The 23,761-nt window shown below is 37.9% G+C and overlaps 2 protein-coding genes across 12 annotated transcripts in view; one reads left to right on the top strand and one right to left on the bottom strand.

The window, feature by feature from the left end:
* Positions 1–23,761, top strand: part of mettl5 (methyltransferase 5, N6-adenosine) — a 410,912-nt gene that overhangs the window by 68,451 nt on the left and 318,700 nt on the right. The window lies entirely within an intron of this gene.
* The window catches only part of tns1b (tensin 1b), a 228,962-nt gene that overhangs the window by 116,617 nt on the left and 88,584 nt on the right, over positions 1–23,761 (bottom strand). For 10 of the 11 annotated variants that reach the window (XM_079880479.1, XM_079880488.1, XM_079880489.1 and 7 more), the window contains exon 3: positions 20,968–21,005. In XM_079880479.1, coding sequence (XP_079736605.1) covers positions 20,968–21,005 — 38 coding nt within the window. Of the gene's footprint in view, positions 1–12,645; positions 12,698–20,967; positions 21,006–23,761 lie in introns of those variants that run through there. The other variant, XM_079880484.1, reaches the window with a different exon arrangement.

Below are 23,761 nucleotides of genomic sequence, written 5' to 3'. Positions count from 1 at the left end.
AGTGTTTGAGCTACATCCAGCAGTCTGCGCTTTTCTGAAAGATGCTCCGAATCTGATGGATTTCAGACAAAACACAACAACACTAGATTTGTAGAGCTGTTCCTGAAGGAAATACAAGTTCTAGCAAAGCAGCAAATCAAAACAATGCAAAACCATCTTTGGGGTATAAATAATGCTAGACAGAAGCGCAAAATAGATGAGAGAGATTTTCTAGATTTAATCTTAGAGATAAAAAAGAGATAAATAGCCATAAAAATAAAAAATAAAAACATGGTCATTTAAACTTCGGAGGAAAACAGGCAAATGATCATACAGGCTTCACTAACAGCATGGAATTTAACGCTGGCTTCAGGGCTGTTTAAGACCAGACAGAACCAAAGCAATTACTGAGAAGATACTGACAGGTTTAGGGCTCTAACCTTCTGCCCTCACGATACAAACTTTCTGATTCTCCTTTAGTTTAACTACAACACCACATTAGGGCTGTTTGATTGGGTCAGACAATAATATTGAGATGATTTGTTTATTTTTTATATTAAATTATAAAAAATATAAGAAATTAAATAAAATATAAAATAAATCTAATTAAATAAAAAATTCAAACCACAAAAAAAAAAAAAAAAAAAGTACACTACTTTGAAATTAATCGAAAAATAAATAAATAAAAATAAAAATAATGAACGATTATAAAAAAATCTGAAGTTATGACTATATATTTACTACATTTAATCACAGTTTTGTCCTTGTAATGTAATTAAAAAAACATCCTTGCAATGTAATTATCCAATGTACATTTTTTTTCAGAACAAATTGGTTTATCAAAGGTTTATCTGAACTCTGATGACGAGAGCAGATAACATTATCTGTTTTCACGAACGGCACACAAACTATTAGCGTAACAGCCGTCTCTCTCAGTGTTTCTCTCTTTGAAGTCGGACTGGAGTGAACATGCTCCTGCGAAGACTCAGAGAAGCACGGCACAATGTGCTCTCTATTGAATCCAGTCGGAGGGGTGCGTTCAGATTACACACCTCTCTCCCTTCACTGACGAACAGCCTTACACAACCACAGGGAGCAGTGATGTCACCGCCGAAACAACATTACCCCCTGGTCAGGGCTTGGCTGGTTACCTTCAGGTAGTTCAATAACTCCATAAATACATCACTGTGTGGACAAACAGCATCTTTCTCTATTGACGACCATTCAAAAAATAGTTGTGTACTGATACAAATAATGCATTTCCCCCCAAATAAAATTCTGAACACCATATTAAAAAATAAAATGAATATAATATAATATAATATAATATAATATAATATAATATAATATAATATAATATAATATAATATAATATAATATAATAATAACTGACTGCTCTCCTCTCTATAACACTATTTGTTCAATGTATAAATTAAATATAGGTTCATCTTTGTTAAAGCTGTATTTTTTTCATTTTAGGGTGTATTCACACCAGGAAAGTCCAATAGTTCACTTGCTTTGGTCCGGACCAAATACAATGTTGATTTTTTTTGTTTGGTACGGTTCGCTTTCACACCGCTCTTTTTGCAAGTGAACCCAAATTTGTAAACAAAACCACACGTGTGCTAAGGTCGTCCATTCATTGGACAGGAATTTATTTTTAATTTTTTTCCATCAACCTGCCAGTTGTCCTGATCGGGAATAGTGGTGTAATTCTTACTTATCTATATCTAAAGCTTTCTTATTGATATGTATTTATTGTATTGTTGTAGTGTATTTATTGTTTTCTCTTAACCATCAACCTAGAGACTACAGATGAAAATGAGCCTCTATAGCTAAATCTGGCACATTTACATTTTGGACTTTGTCCTCATGTTGATTAATGTGCGCTGTCCCTTTTAAATAAAGAAATAAATAAAAAAAGAATTCTCAAGCAGAGAAAAGCAGGAAGTGCAAAAACAGGCTCAGCATGGAGATATTTCGAAATGCAATATTTGTTCTTTTACTGATTTGGTGTTATTCTCTACAAACGCAATATGAAGAAACTATTGAGCATCATATGACACAATGTCATCTATACGATGTTGTAATTAGGATTTTGAGAAGACGACGATGTGCTGCAAGACAGTTCCGGCGGAGAGAACATGCTTTTAAACCATTTAAGCGCGATAAGAACGCTCTGTCTGTGAATGTCCTGATGCACACACGACGCTCAGAAAGACGCGCAACAGTATCGTGTGCACAGACAGCGCGCCGGAATTCTCTTTCTCGCTTTAACGAACAATAACACACACCATTATGGCAAAATGTCCGTTTTGTTAGTATCCTCATAAGAGCAGTCAAATAAAAAGGTGCAGTTTTCTGCAGTTGGGTCGGTTCATGTTCACACCGTAAACGAACCGAACCAGAGTTCGTTTGGAACCGTACCGAGACCACCTCTTCAGCTGGGTCTCGGTTCGATTGTTTGGTCCGCACCCGAGTTCGATTGCTGTATTCACACCTGCCCAAAAGATCCGCACCAAGGGGGGAAACGAACTAGAGTTCGATTCAATCGAACCAAACCAGGCAGGTGTGAATACACCCTTATTAACATTAATGACACGGACAACAGCAGCAATATTAGGCTGCTGTCACTTTAAGACCTAATACATGGAACGAATATACTGACACACATACGGTTTCTTTCTCAACTGTTCACTTATGACATAACCGAGACGATACTTGCCGAGACGGGTATTTTGACATGATTTTGTGTGTATGTGACCGTTCAAGTGCAAGTATCTCTCTCTCTCTCTCTCTCTCTCTCTCTCTCTCTCTCTCTCTCTCTCTCTCTCTCTCTCTCTCTCTCTGAGGTGCGAGTCCCGATTTCCGCCTCTTCTTCCGTGTTGTTTAAATTTGTTTGAATGTGTAAATTGGCAAGACAAACCCCGTCCAAATAAAAACCTTTAACTCTAGTATGGTTAAACTTAGCAGTTGATCCGAAAAAATCACATGTGTGCCGAACCGCGGGGCCTGGTCCGTACACATCACGAATTAACTGCGATTCTCTAATAATTAACGAACACTCTTATCATCATGATTGCTGTCTTACCAGAGATCTACTCCAGTAAGTAAACGTGTTCCTGGTACTTGGTACTCAAAAGCGCTTCACTCCAAATTTTCTGCTACACATCGTTTATTTTCACCAGTTATGTGCACTCCTGTGTATAAGTAACCGGTTTTCCATTCTTAAGCCTAATAATTGTTGTTTCATGTGGAAACAACTTGAATCATAATGTTCCAGCTTGATTCTGAAAAATACAGCTCTTTGTGCTCCTAAAAATACAGACAATTATTTGTTGGGGCGTGACTATGTGCACTCCTGCCATCTAATCAGCATTTCTGATGGTGGTTTCCACAAAGCTAACAACTGAAGGTCTTTTTATTCAGCACACCATCCTATTGGAAAACATGAGCTGTTTTGTTTGCTTATATCAAAATAATTATACAGAAGATGTCAGCTTCAAAGTGAGATGTCTGTTCGGAGTATCTCGTACCAGATGTTGGTAAGATGTGGGACGCAGAATCCAGCATTAATGACAAGCCTGACGAAAGAGGAGGAGAAGAGCAGAGGGAAAGCACAACTATCCCATCTAGCAAGAGATTGGCCATGTCCCAAATGCAGCACTTGATGTGGACTTCGCTTGCTTGCGAGACCGTAGGGCGCCACCTTTGTGGTGAACTACTACCAATATATACGATATTATGTTGTGACATTTCACAACTAGCACTCAGAATTACTTCGTTTGGATATACCTCGATATAAATAAACAATGGGCCCTATCTTGCACCCAGCGCAATTGACTTTGTACACCGACGCATGTATCATTCCTATTTTGCACCCACGCACAGCGGACTTTTCCCTCCACAGACGCACGTTGGTAAATTAGGGAATGAACCTGCGCTCCCGGGGCGGTTCAGCGAAAAGAGGAGGCGTGATCTGGCGCAAACGTTCCCTGGTGCTATTTTGCAGGTTTAGAAAACAATTCTGCCACTGACCAGGAAAAACCTAGTGGCGCATTGCGCATGTTATTCAAATGCTATTTTGAGGGCGCATGCTTGGCCATAATGTAGCGTGTGCACAACGCGCATGCACTTTGATTCTCTCATCTACACAGAAGCAGCAGTTTTCATTTTTGCAAATCATACTCTACATTATTACAAGGAAAAATATTAACACACGAGGGAAATCATTGTTGTGTCCATGAAGATGTGAAAAAAATAGGCATAAATCTAGCTTACACATTTACCCAAATTATCATACGCCTGTTTAATCGAAGCTAATTTGGGTGGGTTTATCCATCCCCAATGTCACTTCTCTGTGTTTTACGACCCTGACGAGAATGTCGGTCTCCTCGGCTGTGAACCGCTCCTGGTGTGCGTCTGGCAAATCTGCCGTTATAATAGCAATCCGCCATGGAACAAGCGCGCCTGCTCTTAAAGGGAATGTGAGATGATACTCTGATTGGTTTATTTCACGTTACGCCCAAACCACACCTATGAATAATGAAGCTACTTCAGACCAACCCATTTTAGATTTGCATCGGGCGCAAGAGTCATTTATCCCGCCGGTATAATAGCAACAGCGCCCAAGACCCGCCCACAAAGTTACTTGCACTTCGCGTTTGATACTTGCGTTTCAGATCGTTAAAATAGGGCCCAATGTGTTTTCCTAATAAGATGTTTACATGACACAAAATTCTGATTGACATATGCCAGGCGATTTACAGTATGTGAATTTCTAGAAACTGAAACATTGTTTTAATCAAGCAATCAGGTTAACACTAAATTCTCATGTGCATGTACAGTAAACACGATCATTAACACCTTCATCAAAACAGAAGACTATGCACGCATCTTTGATTACGAACAACAACAGAAACACAAACAAAGAACGCAGACCTGCAAAAATCCCCTATTAGATGTTGGCATGTTATGAGTCTGACATATTTCCTGTGTCCTGGAATTTATTATCTTTAATGATCCTCTTGGTGCTGCCTGTAATAAGCATTGTTATGGCTATAAGTAACACTCAGGATGGTGTTTAATGTCTGCAACTAGTGTAATGAAAAATAAATGCCAGGTCTAGCATGGCACAAGAGCCCAAGTGGTCCCAAAACAAGAACCATTCTTCCAGTCAGCACACTGGAACATTCCCGTGATTCCGAGGAGGAACGTCCTGCTGGAACATGCAGGGGCCAATCAGAGTCCTGCAGAGAGGCAGGGGCCAATCAGAGCCCTGCAGAGCGGCAGGTGTGTGAACAGGCAGCCCACCGCACGTTCATAGTCACATATGGAGCGCACATTCAACAAACTGTGAATTCCTGAGGCTTTCTTTAAGCGGCAGGGTGGTAATGATTGATAGAACACAGCTCACTCAATCCTCACGTACAGTAGTGGCCGAAAGTGATGACAGGCTTAGGAAAATTGACATCTTTACCCTTTATTTAAATATTATAAAAAATAAAAAAATCTGTTTTAGTTTGTCTGTAATCTGTATCTATAATCATTTTGCATAGTCATGCTTGGAGTCAATTGTAAGTGAAGTTGACAGCACAGATATAATCCCGTCACTTGAAGTTTTTAAAGCAATTTGCAAATTGTTTAATAATAAAGCTAGTGGGTTGGATGGTGTTGCTGCTGAGCATTTAAAGTTTGCAGGTGTGAGGTTGCCTCTGCATTCTATCCGTTTTACTGCTTTTCTTGTACATGTTTTTTTTTACCTGACTCAATGCTAACTGTCTTGTTAGTTCCTGTGGTCAAAGACAAAACTGGAAAAGTCGGCAGTTCTGACAATTACAAACCAATAGCATTGGCCAGCATAGTGTCAAAAAATATGGAAAAAATCCTGCTGGACAGGATCTCAGAATTTGTTAAATCTACGGATAACCAGTTTGGTTTTAAAGCTACAGTATGCTGCGCGAAGACGTGTATATATGCTCTTAAAGAGATAATTGCTAAATATATAACCAGAGCTCCTCCATTTTTATGTGTTTCTTAGATGCATTCGATAGATAAACCACAGAAAATTATTTATTAAATTAATCCAAAAAGGTGTACCCAAATATGTAGTACATATGTTAACCTACTGGTATGCACAGCAAACAATGCAGATCAAATTGGGGAGCAGTGTGTCTGCTCCATTCAAAGTTAGTAATGGGGTGAGACAAGGGGGAATCTTGTCCCCAGTTCTTTTTAACTTGTATTTGGACGAACTGTCACCAAGGCTCAGAGCGTGTAATACTGGTTGTGTGGCTGGGGATTTTGTTCTGAATCACCTGATGTACGCAGATGATCTCGTAGTGTTTAGTCTGAACACTGCTGGGCTACAGCAGTTACTCAACATTTGTTCAGTCTATGGTCTAGAACATGACATACCGTATAATGCAACTAAGAGTGTGGTCATGATCTGTAGGACCAAGGAAGACAAGTTTATGAAATTTCCAGACTTCTTTCTGTCAAATGTTGTGCTTGAAGTCACAAGTAAAATCAAGTATCTTGTGCATGCATATCTTCACAGAGGACATGTCTGATGATGAAGTCATTTTTAGACAATGTAGAACTTTGTATGCCCAGGCTAATACTCTCGCACGGACGTTTGGACACTGTACAGACAATGTTAAGATGACTTTGTTTAAGATATATTGTACATCTCTGTACACGGCCCATCTTTGGACTAACTATAAAAAAGCCAGTCTGCAAAGGCTGCAAGTGGTCTACAATGATGCTTGTCGTCTGCTTTTAAAGCGACTAAGAATGGACTAGTGCAAGTGAAATGTTTTGGTCACACTCTACAAGCAACTTTGCAAAAGTTAATGTATAGCTCTATCTGTAGGTTAAATAAATTTGAGAATTAAATAATTATGTCACTAACAAATATTAGATTTAGTGCAGTCCGCTATCAGTCCAAGCTGTGGAGGCACTGGTACAGCTGTCTTTTTAAAATGCCTATTTAAATTGTTGTTGTTTTTTCTATTTGGCGTGTGTATGTGTTTTGTATTTATATTGGACCATGAGTCCAGAATAAAGTTGAATTGAATTGAAATTTAATTTAATTGTTTTATTTGTGAAAATGTAATTAAACATGCCAAATTGTACCAATACGACCAGGCTGTCAAACAAAGAATTTATGAACACATGCAAAAACAAGAGAGAACCAACTGAAAATTAATAACAGATTACGTCGTAGTCAGTGTGTGCTCTTTTCTTTGAGCTTTTTTTCAATGTATTTTTTTTTTGTGCATAATAAAAATAAACTGTTGCTTTAGTTTCCCTTTGTTTGCTAAATAATTTTGTCAGATAAATGCCTTAAAGTTTAGTGTTTTGTTTTTCCCTCATATTTAAAATATTTACAAATAAAAAATATGTTCTTATATTTTGATGGTTTAATTTAACCTGTATGGTCATTAAAAACAAATATCCCCTCTGGACACGGCTTTTGGCCACTACTGTATGCTGAAGATTAGAAGTGATGAGTCGGCAGATTTTAAGAACTGCACTGTAAAAAAAAGAAAAAAAAGAAGAAGTAGTAGTTGCTGATTTACAAGTACAATCAGCTTGGATTACATTAAACTTGACTTTTAAAAAATGAGTTGAAACTTGTATAACAAATTTTTTTGCTGAATAAATGCTGAAGATTGGTGCAAAACATGGGCATCGTTTAGTTTAAGTTGCACAGAATAAAGTAAGTCATACAGGTTTGGAACAACGTGAGTGTGAATAATTTTTTGGGTGAACTATTCCTTTAATGCATTGTTAGTGGACGTGCATTGTGAAACTGACTGTACAATGACTCCATACATGGAATGGAATTGTTTTTATGACTCTCAACAGACGGTTTTATCCGTGAAGACCAATTCAATAAGGTCACGCAATATCAAGCCTACTCATAGGCAGGCTCACCGCAGGAACCCAACACTGCTCGAATCAACAGAATGTACACACATACGTTCATCAAAAACATGCGGACTCACACACTCTGGCGGAGTGATGACTATGTCCACATATCGAGTTCCTAGAGAAGCAGACAAGCCAACGAATGCCAAGCAATGAAAATAATCAACAATTACAGTAAGAGAGAATGCTCTGGGTTGGAGAACAGACAAGAAATTTAATGCTGTTCCAGTGGGCCTGCAAAAGAAAAATCCTGGTGCATGACTGCTGACTTTTAGGCTACGTTTACACGACAACGATGTACTAAAAACAGAAAAGTTTTGCGTATAGACAGCAACGTTGTCAAAACAATCCCCGTTCACACGGATTCGCAAAAACGCTGTATTATGCATGCCAGGCGAGTAGTGGGCGATGTCACTTTGAAAAAAATCTTACTCCAGTTTGTTCAGTAACAATATGTTGTCTGACTGAGCTCCACCCAACGGAGGAACTCATAATACACTCTAACATCCCTCATGGCAATGCCAATGTCATGATAGAGTCTGTTTCTAATAAAACTAATATCATTTGTCTGTTTTCAGCATGTGTATTCTCTTCTCTTCTCTTCTGCTCTTTCTCCAGGGACTAATGGCTCATGCTGTTACTCACTTGGCCTGCTGTTTACATATTTTCCACCTTGTCTTGATTACTCCATGTCAACCAGTTCGGGTGTTGCTGTTTGTTTTCCAAACTGTATCTATGCTGAAAATTGAGTAGGAAGAGGAACACATAAATCATGAATGATGAGTAATCATCTAACAGAGAAATCCCAAATAGACAAGCTTTTCAGCAACTAAAGCTCATGACAAATACGCGCCTGTGGCGACATTTTTATCAAAAATAATATCAAGCTTCTTGTTGCATGATCCGCAGCAGTTTTAAAGTGAAATGCCCTGTGAGTGGTGCTAAAAAGTGCATTCATTTATCTCTGAAACAGGTAAACATGACTGTGCCAACATTGTATTACATTGGTTGATGTACATATCGCAGCAGTTCGGAAATGAAATGTCCAGTGCGTGGCGCTAAAAGGTTAACACTATCGCTTTTGAAAATTACGTACAACCTACACTAAACCCAACCAATAGTGTTGAAGAAAGAAAATGTGACATAAAAGACACATTTGCTGAAGAAACCATAGAATTTTACCTTGTTTTTACAAGTTTAGTGCTCCGTTTTGCAAGTGCAATACTGTACCAAGTGCAACTTTACTACATCAGAAAAGCCATACATATGGAGCTGAATATGTGATGTAATGTTAAAATATATTAGTTTACAAATCATGCACATGGTAAAGGTGTTTTGAGGTGATAGCACAGTATTGTGCAAGGAACCACGTGAAAATCTACGTCTTTATAATGAAAATAAATAATACATTGCCTCTAGTGTTCATTTTAGCTGGAAACTCCAGTGAATTGTATGTAGAGTCTAAAAATGTAGAGTCACGTATTTCCAGTGAGCCTGGGTTGTTCTTCGGCCTCTGATTGTAGACACAATCCATGCGAAAACACTTCACCAGAACAAATGGCCCTCCAGGGTGCAAGTGATGTTCAGAAGTGTGTAACTCCTTCAGTGTGCTTAACTCGTTTTTGCATGTTCTCTCAAATGACGAGCGTTTGACTTTAGAGCTCAAGTGTGCTTCAAGTGTGCATTAAAGGTATCAACAAATGAAAAAAGAAGAAAAGTATTACTAAAGAACTCTGAACAATTCAATTCAATTCAAAAGTATCAAGCTGATCATAACTAAATCATACTGAGATTATGAAATCATATGAGACCAGTATATCGATTTGAGCTGCGATATGATAAGCATTTAACATATCATTAATTCTACATGGATTTCTAGTCTAGAAGTATATAAAGGAATAAAATCACAAAAACTAGCATTGATGTAGAACAGTTTAAGCCAAATTAAGCCATATGGAGAAGCAAAGCAATAGTGATATGCAAAGACCTGGTGTTCATAAATGCCCCTGCAAATGATTCCTGTAAAAAAATTCAGAACCTGAATCTCATTTTACTCAAATAACAGAGCTACAGAACCCCGAGTAATCCGTACAGATTAACTTTCACCATGTAGACATCTCATTCATCGTGTCCTATGACAAGCTGGGGTCAAAGCTTGTGTACCATCATAATCCCTACATAAAGTCTCAAGTTCATATAGCACACATAATAGATGATAGTGAGATGAAACAATGTAATATCACATTCTCTTGAAGGTAAAACCACACACAGAATTCAGACATTCCTATTACGTAGACATCACCAAGCCCCCAAAACCCACCAAGCTTATTTTTTTTCCATATTGACTTTTTTCACTCTGTAATCTGTTTGTTTTACACATTACAGAATCATATTAAGTTGTGAGTGGCATTTTATGCTGAAATGAAATATTATGGCAGATTTTTTATGCTTTCCTCTATCAATAAGACTCTATACTCTCTGCTCTGTTTAACAATCCACTCCACAGAAATTCCTGCATATCCCATCTGGACATGCTCATAACTTAACATCTGATACTATGATGCAAGCTCTGGTGTTTCTTGTCAGTGAGTCAGGTACATGTGTTCACATCACAAAATGTGTCTCCTGGGGTCAATGATCCCGCTGTGTGAGAGAGACTAACTCCTCATGAACTCAGAAATGAGCCGAATGTCAAGCACCGGCTTAAAACATCTGGAACAAAAGGTCAGCTCTGTGACTGTAGAGAAATACCAAGCGATTTTGTATGCGACCAAGTCTTACTGTATGTGCTGACTGTACACTAAGAAATACATAATACTTCACAAAATCAGATATGGTAAAAAGTTTAAAATTTGCAAAGCATGATATGGTTTCAATTCAATACATTTGTTCTGAAAATATGTTACTTTTTAGTAACATTTGAACACATTACAATTTTAAAGACAGCCTTTCTGAGTAATGATTGATTCAGTTTTGAATTGGTTCATTAAAATAAAGAAAAATAATCAAATTAATTGAACTTAAACTAATGTCATTTTTGATTGCAAACCTTGTTTAATGATATGGTCTTAATGGCCAAATAAAAAGTGCATTAAAATCATTGAGACATTCAATATGTTTCATCACAAATATTGTAAATATTAAAGTATTGGCCAGTCCTATTCAGAGCAACAGACTCGCTATATTGAAAAATACTCTGTGTGACTTATAATTTGATTGAACATACAGTATAATCACATCAGTCAACTGAGCAGATGCGGGAGTCTGGGTTCATATGCTTCGAATCATTATTCTCTCTCCTCTGCTGAATGACAACTATCATCACCTCTTGGCTTCCATCTCGATCCATTTACTCTATAAATCTCAGGAAATCATAGTCCCGTCCCAAAAAGCAAAGGGAGTTCACTTCCTTCAAGAGACGTCTCACTCTTCAACAGTATTGAACATCAAATGCTTCAATCTGTCACTGACTTCACAATCTGTTAGGCTCCGAAACTGTTTACCTTCCATAATTAGAGTTACAAAGGCTTGTTGTTGTACAGGATCTGAACTTCAGAAGAGACCCTGATGTGAACAGCTCAATTATAGTCGATGGGCACACCCTAAAAGCAAGAAGCCCATGTGAAAGCATTGTTTTCAGCAGGAGGAGACTGAGGACGTGCAAAACCTGAGAAATACCGACAAGAATCAAAGACTGGGAGCTGAGCCAGAGAAGAGGGAAACAGTGGAGTCTTAGGGAAGAAGCTAATAGCCAAAACCCTAAGCTCTGCCCTCTGTGTCTGGGAGCAGTGAAGTAACTATCCACAATACCCTAGCAACAACATTTCAATGTAGAACACCTTAGAAACGGCATAGGTACACCCTGGAAACCACCCAGTATACATGCTAGCATTGCAGCAGCGAGTTTTGTACCGGCAAACAGCACTCACATTTTTCATAAAATGCAAGTGTAGTTTTCCTTTGGACTGCACTCAAGAAAAATAAACCTTTTAAAAAATAATGACTATCTTCCAAAAAGTGGAGGGGTTCAGTTTAGTCATTTCTAAAAGTGAGGGTCATGTCCTTCATACTGTAGTTATAATGGTTGCTATACCTTGCCAAGCTCATCTCCATGCCAAACCCAGTCTAGCCAGCACCCCACAGGGCTATACAACCACTTCACCCACCCATGTTCACCCAAAACTTCTCTATTACATACCAGACATAAATCCTCCTTAATGACAAACTAGTCTATCTGAAAAAAGTCCCCAGAATGGGAGACAGACCATTGGATATGAAATTTTGCTGAAAGGCACTGCCAGGGTGAGGCTAGGAGAAAGCAGTTTGCAACTCATATGAAGCAATGACCTGTGCTGTAGCTGCATAAGCTGAATAGGGGTAAAGAACGGCAAACCACTTCTAAAGTAAAGCTTGCTGCAGGAACGTATCCAAATGAGGCATGACACTCCACAGCTTACTGCATGGCCACAGGCTTGTATAGCAGCTAGATATAAAACACAGCTAGAAAATACTCAGCATGTGTTCAGAATTAACAAAGCCACTGTAAAAATGGGTCACCACCAACTAAAGAGAGTGGGTGGTATAGAATGTTCCATACAGAAAACAAATACCAACACTGAACCCCATAGGAATCATCATCATCTAATATTATAAAACTTAATGTGATAAATAAGAAATGCACATCTTAGAGAGTGCGAGTAAATCACTGTTGCACATTGGCTTGTGCCTTACCTGGTACCGCAGATTCTGTTGAACGATGTTAACTGAAGATGAAAGTCCTATTCCTTCACTTCCAAATGCATTATAGCATATTTTGGTACTAAAGAACCGCTTCAACTGTACCGTACATTTTTATGGGGAGGAAAGTGTGTGTACAGGAGATCCTGCTGCTCAGAAGCCAGAACACATATGCTTCCTGTCAACCACACCTCAAACAGACTTCAAACTTCATAAGCACATACTGTACACTAACTTTTAGCCGATAAACTCTACTGATTATGGATTCTCTCTAATCATTATTATTTATTAAAACTAAATATTATAAATATAATGTATACATAAATATATAATTATAATTATTCTTTGTCTTTTGGAGCTTTCTGTTCAATCAGACAATCAGGCAGACCTTTCCTCTCCAAGTAAACAGTGCTTGGTCAAAATAAATGGCAAACTGAACCAAACTGGGGGGGGGGGGGGATGGGATGGGATGAAGAGGAGGGAGGGTCGAGCTAGCCTCCGTTTTATTTGACAATACCTCGAACGTCAACAAGAAGTGACGTCACCCAACATCGCTTAGAGCACCTTTAAGATTGATCTTAATAAAGTATACAGTATGCAGAACCCCCACCCAAATCCTAGCTATAAAAAAAATAAAAAAATTCTAAAGACTTACATCGAAGGATGGATGCAAGCCATATCTAGACACCAAAATATAATTATCACAGTAACTTGAAAGTGGCTTATTTTAACCTACACTGGTAAGCAACCTCCCAACTGTTCTGTTTTCAGGAAATTAATTATGCTGAAAAGTCGAATCACTGGCTTTGTAATAATGGATGCCTCAGCTGAAGGCCACAGAACAATGGATAGCTGCGATCAAGGGGAGAACACTTTGTGTAAACATATCAAGGACACAAATAACCAATCTGGCAATGCACCTGCTATCTGAACAAGACAAACCCATCCCAGCACATGTGCAGCTCAATCAGGAACCATATGGGCTTCACACTAGCGTTCAACGGACGGGGTGGAGCGCCGTTTTTCCTGCTCAAAGGGGAAAACACCCCGGACCAGCTCTGAATCACCCAATGTTCTTCTTGGCTAGCAGGGAATGCAGATCTTGGAAGAGGACCCATCATTGTTCTGTCCACACTTAGTTCCTCTATTTGTCCTCATTTGAGACCTTTACATCTTTATACGCTCAGTTGGGTCAGCACAGTGAGAACTAAAAGTCGTTTGAGGTGGAAAAACATGCTCCCGAGCAGCCAAATCCAGGAAGCCATTGGCTCCTATCACAGCTCCAGCCCGTCTGACCAATTCAGGAGCGAAATTGCACTCCTCAAGTGGCTGAAAAAATAAACACAGTAAGGTTATAAGTCTCTTGCAAGCAGCCAGTCAGTCCTTCAGCTCAAACCAAGACACATTGAGCTGAGGAAATGAGGTGAAGCATCGTAAAAGACAACACTGTGTTTTCAGAGCATCCCGCCAGGACTAACAATGTGCTATGATCTTAAATGGTTTTTAAAAAGCGGGAAAGAAAAAGAGCACTTAGCTGTTTAAGAAAGAGGTGATTTATGCTGGTCAGAGTTAGTTCATTTTCTCACACTGACTCCCCAGGAGCTGGCCTAAACATTACTCATGCTGTTCACTTCCAGCACAGTTCTTAGCCCACAACCCAAGTCAAAAACATTATCTGTGCAAATGCAGAAACAAATGCTTGGCCAATGGAATCATTTTAGCGCTAATGTGATGGTAACTTCAATACCCAATGGGGGTTATAGTTATCATCCAATGTATCTTGTGTTGTGTTAGGATTCACGTAGCTACAGTTGCAAGGAAAATGACTCACATGTTGCTCATTTCAAGGGTGCAATTACTTTTTCTAGTACTCTATCTCAGTCTCATTAGTTTAGTCAGATTGTGTGTAAATGATAGTGAGTTCAGTGAAGATCAAACCACATTTTATGAGTAATCAATACAAAAATCCAGGTAATTACAAAGGGTTCACAAATTTTTTCTTGCAACTGTAGAAATGAATAAAGTCAACTAATAATAATTATAAAAAAAACAGTAGCGCATTGAATTATATGTGACATTTTGAAAGAAGAGAGACTGAAATAGTATTTTCTTGTAAAATGTACTCCATGTAGCCTTTCTATTATTTGTAGAATATATTTTTTAAGTGTAGCATGTGTAGTCGGTCCTACTCGACCCACTCCGAGCAGGATTCGAAACGGGTTCTCCAGCATGGGAGGCGGTGCGCTAACAAGGACGCTAAAGACCACAGCCGCTAGTTGTAGTCGCTAGACAGCTCTTAGGCCCCATTTACACTGCATGGTTCAAGTGACCCAATTCTGATTTTTTCCTCTCAAGTGGCACAGATCGGATATGACCGGTGAACATGTAAGCAGGAAAAAAACGCATGGATTCCGATTTTCTCAGATCGGATTCAGGCCTCACTCATATGTGGTAATAAATCGGATATGAATCGCATACGTGCATTTGCGTCTGCCATGTAAGCAGACAAATCGGATATTCCCCAGTAAATGCGAGTCGTTATTAAAAAAGGATGAGCTCCAACGTCACCCGAATCCGCAGCCAAAAACAAATCATCCACCCGCCACTCACCCGCACCAATATTTTTGTCTGATTTAAGTATCCGTACCCGATGTTCAAATTATGTATTCATATGTGTTGTTACGCGTGATTATAAATGGATGATCGTCACCTTCAACAGCGTACTCGAGGCGACGGTTGATGCGAGCATCTTTAATGGTAACATAATACACTGATGAATGAGCGCTGCTTTTAAATGAACATTTCTTTAAAACAAAATTTATTTGACAGAATTTAATTTTCTTAATGGCATAAACAGGCTTTACTCCCTTGAAACTTAAACTGGAATGGAACATACTCATATTTTAGAGAATGTAGTTAATATTTTCGTTAATAATGATTTACCATATCCACCCGCGACCCACCCGAAATTAATCAGAATGTTATTTTTATTAGCCTATTGACCCGCCCGATCCGCGGATTATCCGCAGAGCCCCCGCGGATATGACCGCAATCCGCGCATCACTATAATAATTTTGTCTGCTTCTGCATCCATTGCATATTGAGCTGTTTTACTTCATTTTCCGGGTCAGAACGTCTACATTTGTTTGTTTTGGCAGTGTATAGTGTAAATGCAAATATCGGATACGGGTCACTTTTAAAAGATGATGCAAGCGGGTCGTCAAAAAAATCGGATATAGTCATCAAATCGGAATTGGGCATCAAGACCTGCAGTGTAAATGCAGCCTTAGTGGCCTACGTCCGTTACACATGCTCAGTAAGCTTCTTTTCAAAATGCTGCTTTGCCATGAAAGTAGCAGATCTGAAAGATAAAACTGACTGTAGAAGTCCACAGTTTACTCTACTGCCTGCTCTGGTGTCCATATACATTTTACTAACATGAAGCCATGATTTAGCCATGTGCGTTCAAAGACATGGATGTATTCAAAGTAGGAGGGAAAGACATTTCAGGTTCTATATATAGTATGCATAGAATCTGGAAAGACCAGCTGGAACACAAACAACGACATCAGAGCACAGACATTCTATAGCCTTCATATATTACCAAATACGGATGTATTGCTCAATAGACTACAATGACTAATGGCTTTATCTTCTAGTTGGTGCACAGCAGTCTAGGATATTTGCAGCCTGTAGCTCCATAGGTTGAGTAGGAAGTTTTTCTAACACATTGCGATCATATTTCTCACTGCCAACTAAAACAAGCATTTTGGGGCCCCAAGTTAAAGCTGATGTGTATAGTTTTTTTTGATACTTTTTCCTATTTGAATCTTTTAAGTGAACAAATCATTCTTGTTCACTTTCATTCAATGACATTTTTTGTCCACAAAAGTTTGAATTGCTCAACTGCTTTCTTGCCTATAAAGATTGACTATAGAAATAGCAAACTGCATTCCAGGTTGTGAAGGAATTTCATTAGTTGGACCTAATTAAAAAAATACACCCCTTCAAAATATTTGATCCACTAAATAAAGTTGAGGGAATGGTTTATTTGACTCATAACACACAAGAACCTACAGAAAAGGTAAACTAAATGAATGAATGAACAAATCTTTTTGATGAACTGATTCAAAAGATTTAGTCAGTGACAGTCACAATCCCCACCACCAATAGTCATTATTTTTGCAATTCCCGTTAGTGACTCTAACTAAACACAGGAATGAAACTTGAAATTTCACCTTACTGAAACATGTCAGACTACGCAATGAAGCTGCATCTGACGTCTTTGACTAAATGTTTTCCCACACCTTTTAATTCACACTGATTTCCTCTGGCATTTCCAATAATTGGCCTCCTCAACATGCACTGGTACTCTGCACACGTGCTCACCGTCGGCGTCTCACATTAGCTCTCTACAGCTCATGGCTGGCCTTTGAGTCTAATGATTCATTTACTCTCCCACTTAACCTCACTTGCCTATATTTACAATCACCCAGAGACTGTCACTTCATTTTCCAACCTTTGGAATTCAAATCAAGTCCAGTTTCACGGACGTGCTTAAACCTGTTCCAAGCCTGTGCGCAATGAACCCGCTGTGAACCGCTGCAGTCATTTCCGACCCCTCGTGAAACCAGGCTATGCTGTTGACAGAAATGAGCAATAGTAATGAGAAAAGAAGAGGTGAATTTGCTGTGATTGGAGCTGTCTGACCTGCACAACCTTCTGTTATCTAAGACACATTTATGATGTGGGCCTTTCTCTTATTGAAGTGAAGTGATGTGAAGGCCAATTATGGTAACCCATGCTCGGAATTTGTTCTCTGCATTTTTTTAACCCATCCAAGTTAGTGCACACACATTAGAAGCAGTGAGTAGTGACACACACACACACACACACACTGCAAAGCGTAAAAGTGGCAGGGGTTACACAGCGGCCACGTCTTATCTATATATGGATGTAGAGACTTATGGAACAACATGTTGGTGTGGAAACTGTCCATCTGACAAAGGCTTGAATTATATAAATTGCTTGGATTTCAATTGAATTTGCATTGGATTTAATTGAATTTTGTGAGACAGCAGAGTTTTGAGTTCCAGCTCTCGCTTTCAAAACAATTTATAACTTACCAATAAAAGTATCTAAAAATAACCTGAGAAGCAACACAGCATAAGATATTAAGACTTGTTTTCAGAGAATATATCTTCAATATGAATGCATTATGTATTTTGTCTTATCGCAACTGTCTTGTCAGATATTTTTAAAGTTTATAAGTAGAAAAAAGGTAAAATACATAATGCAATCTATATAAAAAAAAAAAAGTCTTGATATCTCAAGCATTGTTGTTTCTCAAGTAAATTTATCTTGTTTGATGGGTTTTTAGATATGTTTTAATGGAAAACCAGTCAAAAAAACTCTTCACGATATAACTTTTTAGCAGTGCAACTAAACATTAACTTTTCTGGACCAAATTCAGATAACTGTGTGTATTTCAGTCGGAGGATACTTTATCCTGTGTCCGATAGCAATGTCATGTTTGTGTTCATGTGTCTCGTTTCTTCCATTATTCCATCAGACCAGAATCAGTCTGGCCAGTGCAAATGGTCTGAGCATTTGTTTTTAGTGGCAGAGGTTACGCAGCGGCCACGTCTTATCTAAATATGGATGTGGAGATTTATGGAATAACATGTTGGTGTGGAAACTGTCCATCTGACAAAGGCTTGAATTATATAAATTGCTTGGATTTCATTTGAATTTGAATTGGAAAGTCAACACGAAATCTACTGTAAATCGAGCCTATTAATTGTATAATGCACAATTCTGTTCTTACTGGAACGATTTGTCAGTAACTTACAATGTTTAATCAAAAAATAACATGCTTTGCTTCTACAACATTCCTTTTCAGCTTACATTGCGGTTAACTTTATTTTAAGGTGATGTAGTTACATTGTGCTTACTCAAATAAGTAATTAATTAACTGCATGTAGTTACTATATATTTACAGTTAGGATTAGTTACTTGCAATTATGTATAATGTACAATAGTAAGTAAATGTACACTGTTAAAAAATGATATGATCAATAAGTTATGACAACATATGCTTTTACATTTCAACTCAAAATAAGTTAAGTAGTTTTCAGCTTTTTACAAGTTATTCAAGATTCAGCTCATTTTTTTAAGTCAGTTTAATGTCATTTAAGTTGAAATGACTTAAACATCCAAGTTGTTTTTTTTTTCTATTTTTGCAATGCAAACGGCCTTTCACGCTGACTTCAAAGTCATTTCCGTAATAAATACTTAAAAAACGGGAGGAATCCAAAGGCTAGCTCTGCATCATTCATCGTTATTTTCATCTTTTATCTAATGGCAGGAAACGAATTGCATCCATTCTTGGATCGTGGGGTCGGAAATTCCTCAGTGATTCTGGCAAGGGAAGTTGTTACAGGTCTCTAAACAGATCTGGAGTCGCAATCGCAGTTTAATCAAGGGAGCTTCTTGGTGACATAGCTGTCCTCCCAATCAGACGCAATCTATCAAACAAAATGACTCGTCCTGTTGGGTTGTTGTTTTTTTCTTTCCTTGATGGTCTCCAAGAGAACAACATCGCCAGACATCCTGTAGTTACTACAAACCACACGGCAAAAATCTCAAGTGTTTCTGAATGCCAGTGTGCACTGATCTGCTAAGTAAACTCAACAGGCCTCTAAAAACATGCACCCCTTCACACCTCTGGAATTTCCTGTTGGTGCAAGAAGTGGCACAGCATTAGTAGGGCTAGTTGCCCGACACACACACCAATATGCACAATAATAGCTGCCATATGGAGCTCAGAGATGATGGAGAGGACTAATCGGCGGCTCTGTTCCAAAATCTAGTGAACTGCCAACGTAGGCAGCATTTTAAGGCGCCATAGACACCAAAGGCTTTTTCCAAAAGCTAGACAACATAGCTAAACATTATTTAATAAAATGTGCCAATTTTACCCAATATTTTAGTATGTCTTGATTATTAAAGTGTCACATTGTTAGTTTAGCAACATGACAACACCAAACTCTATTGAAATCAATTTCCCCGCCATTGACAGAGATTTTCGGCTTTCCGTGTTTTCACTGTTATAGGGTAGGGGGGCGTAATTAGGCGCTATCTTCTGAAAGACAACTGAATCTCTGAATCAAAATACAGACAAAGAAGAAGCAGAAACAAGAGATAGCATGTAAGCATGCATTTGTAAAATAACACGATCATCAATATTAAACAGCATATAAATCAAAACTGCCAAACTTTACTGAATGAAATGTCGAGCCAGGACAAGCTATAGGACTGTGCAAGCTTCTGTTGATGGACTCAATTTACTCCATCCATATTATGATCATCATTCTGAATCCGATCCAGATGTAGTCTTTGAAAAAAAAAAAACATAAATTTTCTAAGCTTTTTGCTCAAAATGTTTGTTTTTTTATGAAACTTACCCACATTCAAGTGTTGATAAAAAAAGAAATCCATGTAGCTAGAATACAACTTTTTTTGTTTTGTTTTATTTAAAATCCGAGGGTCTGTTCTTTCTTTTGATATATTGCATATTCAGATATTCATTCAACAAAATAATCTGGGGGCCATGAAACTTTTGAGAAAATTATCAAAAATGCTGGCGCTGACTGGCAACTTTTTTTCAAAAACACTGGCAGGGAAAGAGTTAAGCCATGTCACCTGAGTTTCTGCCAATGTAGAGTGTTCAAAATCAGTTGAGGTTCCATTTACGTTTGGGATGCTGCCTTAGATGGCATCTTCCTCGTAGTATTAAAATAAAGGTTTTGGAATAGAGCCGAACAAAATAGCTCCACCTATTTGCTAATCTCAAACACTCTCACTCTCAAAACACCCTTCAAAACTGCTTTATCATACAGGAAAAGTCAGGGGATAAATTTTGGGGAGGGTATTCTTGAACAAGGAACGAGTTGGCCAAGCCAAACATGTCCTAGGACAGCATGCAGATGTTTTTTTTTAGATTCCCAAGTATGTCAATACCCTTCCTCAACCAGAGGGGCTTGTCCACTATCAAGGAAAAAAAATGTCCTCTGTGATAAGATTTGTTTGGCGTCCAGACAGAAATGTGATGGTGGATTTGATAAAAGGAGCCAAACCTGTACAAGCAGACACGACCATTTAGGGAAATTCTGAAGGCTGACAGAATAGCAAAAACTCACAACACAATTCCAATGTTACAGACATTCATTTTCTATGCATAACCTGTTAAAAAGAAACAAACTGTACACTGGTATGGTGTCTAATATGACTAATCAAGAATGCTTTGTTTCTTACCTTGACCTCACACTTCCTGTGGCAGGCTAACCGGCAAACTGCAGAGACAAAGAAAAAAACAAACATTATGTTTATATTTTAGAAATTCAACGGTACATTTCAGAAGCTTTTTGTTTACAATGATACTCTAAATGTAAGCACATTGGGGGCTTTGTTCAGGCCAAATAAAATAAAATAAATAATATTTACAAATTAGTACATTTTAAAATATATATACATTTTATTATATACGTTTTGATTACAATAGGATGTATGCACAGTGGGGGCATTTGTTGTCATAAAAAAATAAAAATAATAATAATAATACTTTTTTTTTTTTTTTTTACATTTTCTTTTAAACTTTTTAATCATCTTTTTGCACTGCAAAAGCTTGTTTACTCTGAACATTTACTATTAGACACTTGATGTTACACAGCACCCTTCATATCAGACTGAACCACCGTAGACATTGAGGAGGACATGTTCCCCGCAAGATCATACGGAGATCATTCAGATTAGTGATCATTATGGGTTTTCAATTAACATCATCTGTAATTCATGTAAAATGGAGGAAAATTCCTCAGACGACTATGACTGAAGTAAAGCTGGTCGACACAACAAAAGCTGTTTGCCAAGACCAGTTTTTCCTCAGTGTTTATATTATCATTTCTGGACAGAGTCATAGACCACCAGTGCAGAACACTGGATGAGAATTGCTATTCTCCTGCAAATCTTTGTTATAAACATTGTAGTACATTCACAACTGTCAATGTATTGCATTATAAGATTTTATGATAATTTTTTAGTTATTTAGACTTTAGCTTGCTAAATTTGCACTCTTTGACAATTTATCAGACAAAATACTGACAAGCTCTTTCTAGATGGATTTGTTTTTTGTTTTTTCTCAGGAGCTTAATCTTAATTGGTAAATCACAAATTATCAAGAACTACCTGAAAAAATATATATATATAATAATAATAATAATAATAAAAAAATAAAATAATTAAAACAAATATAAAAATAAAATATAAAATAAAATAATAAATATCTTCCACAACACCCACATCAAGACACTCTAGCAATAAATACAGAGCTTCCAAATTTATCATATTATTCAAGGAAATCACAGTTGTTTTCAGAATATAATTTAAACTCAAATATCATTTAGAAAAATGATCTAGTTGAAATAGTGTTATAGATTATCAGTGTCTGTGGGGCCCAGAGAACATAAAGAACCTCCTATTCGAGCCCATTCCAATCCATCTCCCTGCTCATACAAATACAGCACACTTCAGCAAACAGGGGCCGAGCGTCCCTGCTCTTCTTACACAGAGCCCACTCTGTTCCTCACGTCTGACCTGCCATTCCTCGGACAGGGGCGGAGCTCAGCAACAGAGGGCCTTCACACAAGGAGCGTTTTTTGGTGACTAAGGTGATGAAATATTTCCAAAGCCACACCTAATATCTCCCAAACTCCTCTAACGGCAGAGAGAGAGAGAGAGAGACAACTGCAACTTGTTATATCTTTGTGGCTTAGTGAGCTGCCTTGCTATATACAGTACTACCCTATATTTCAGTTATCTGATTTTTCCTCACAAGGCACAAAAACAAAATTAAAGCAACAAAATTTTGTGAGGATTAAATTGATTATTTATTCAAATAAAATTAAAATCCAGCAAACATTATTGATGCATATCCATATATAATTCTGTACAATTTTGCTTCTCAAACTAATTTTATCCAGCAAAACAAGACAAAATACAGATTTTCTTGGAGTTCTTAAGCGACAGATTTAGGTCATTCTATAAGCACAGTAAAAAAAATATATATATATCTTATTCAGTATTTTTGTGTTGATTTATATTATTAACATTTGATAAGCAAAACTGCATGAGATATTGAGCAGTACGATCATGCTGTCTACCTTTTGAAACAGCCTTGGTGGTGGGAATGTGCATATGATGCCTTAAAATACTCCCTACGTAGGCAGCTAACTATGGAACGTAGCCTGTATCAGTCTTCCTCCTCGTCCTGGAATCCAGGTCACAGTATAAAAACACTGGACTGGAGGCTCATACTACTCACAAATCCACTCTGTTTCAGATGGTTCCTTTAAGAGTGTGAACTAAAGGGCATTGGGAAAATCCAGAATTTCAAAGCAGAGTTTAAAAATATGTGTTTATTCTGGAGTGGACTGTACCTTATGTAATATGGCCTTCTTTCAGTCTCGTTTCACATATTTCTGTGCATACGTTATATTTGCAGTGTTTATTTTCTTAACTCATTGGTTTAGTCTTTGAGAAAAGTAGTGAAAGTCTCAATAGGGGAAAATTATCCATGGGAGCCTTTCAGGAGTGGTAAGAAAAATAGTATTTTGGCTTCATGTCCGCATAGTTATTGACTTTTTTCATGTCAGGATATTTTCATTTGCGTGTGATCCTCCTGTTTGGGAGTGTGTCGGATGTGAGACAGTTTGAAGAACTGATGAGAGTTTCATTCTGGTGTGGCTTAATGGTTGAAGATATGAGCTGGTTATGCAAAAGGTCCCCAAAAGGTTTTTATTCAAAGTGGCTCACAGGTTGAGCATTCATCACTTTGTCAGGTTGTGTGTTCCCTGGAAATCAAACCCACAACCTTGGCATTGCTAGCGCCATGTTCTAATAGTTGAGCTACAGGAACATATACCCCAGAAAAAGGTGATTCATGAGCTGCCATCATCGAGAGCAAAGCACTTAACCCCAGATTGCTCCAGAGAATTGTGCCTGTAAAATAAAGCGAAACAAGCCTGTGCTTTACAGTGATTCCACGTGGGTA

Source organism: Squalius cephalus, assembly GCF_949319135.1.
Source record: "Squalius cephalus genome assembly, chromosome: 9".
Lineage (NCBI taxonomy): Eukaryota > Metazoa > Chordata > Actinopteri > Cypriniformes > Leuciscidae > Squalius > Squalius cephalus.
This window is presented reverse-complemented; position numbering and strand designations above follow the sequence as displayed.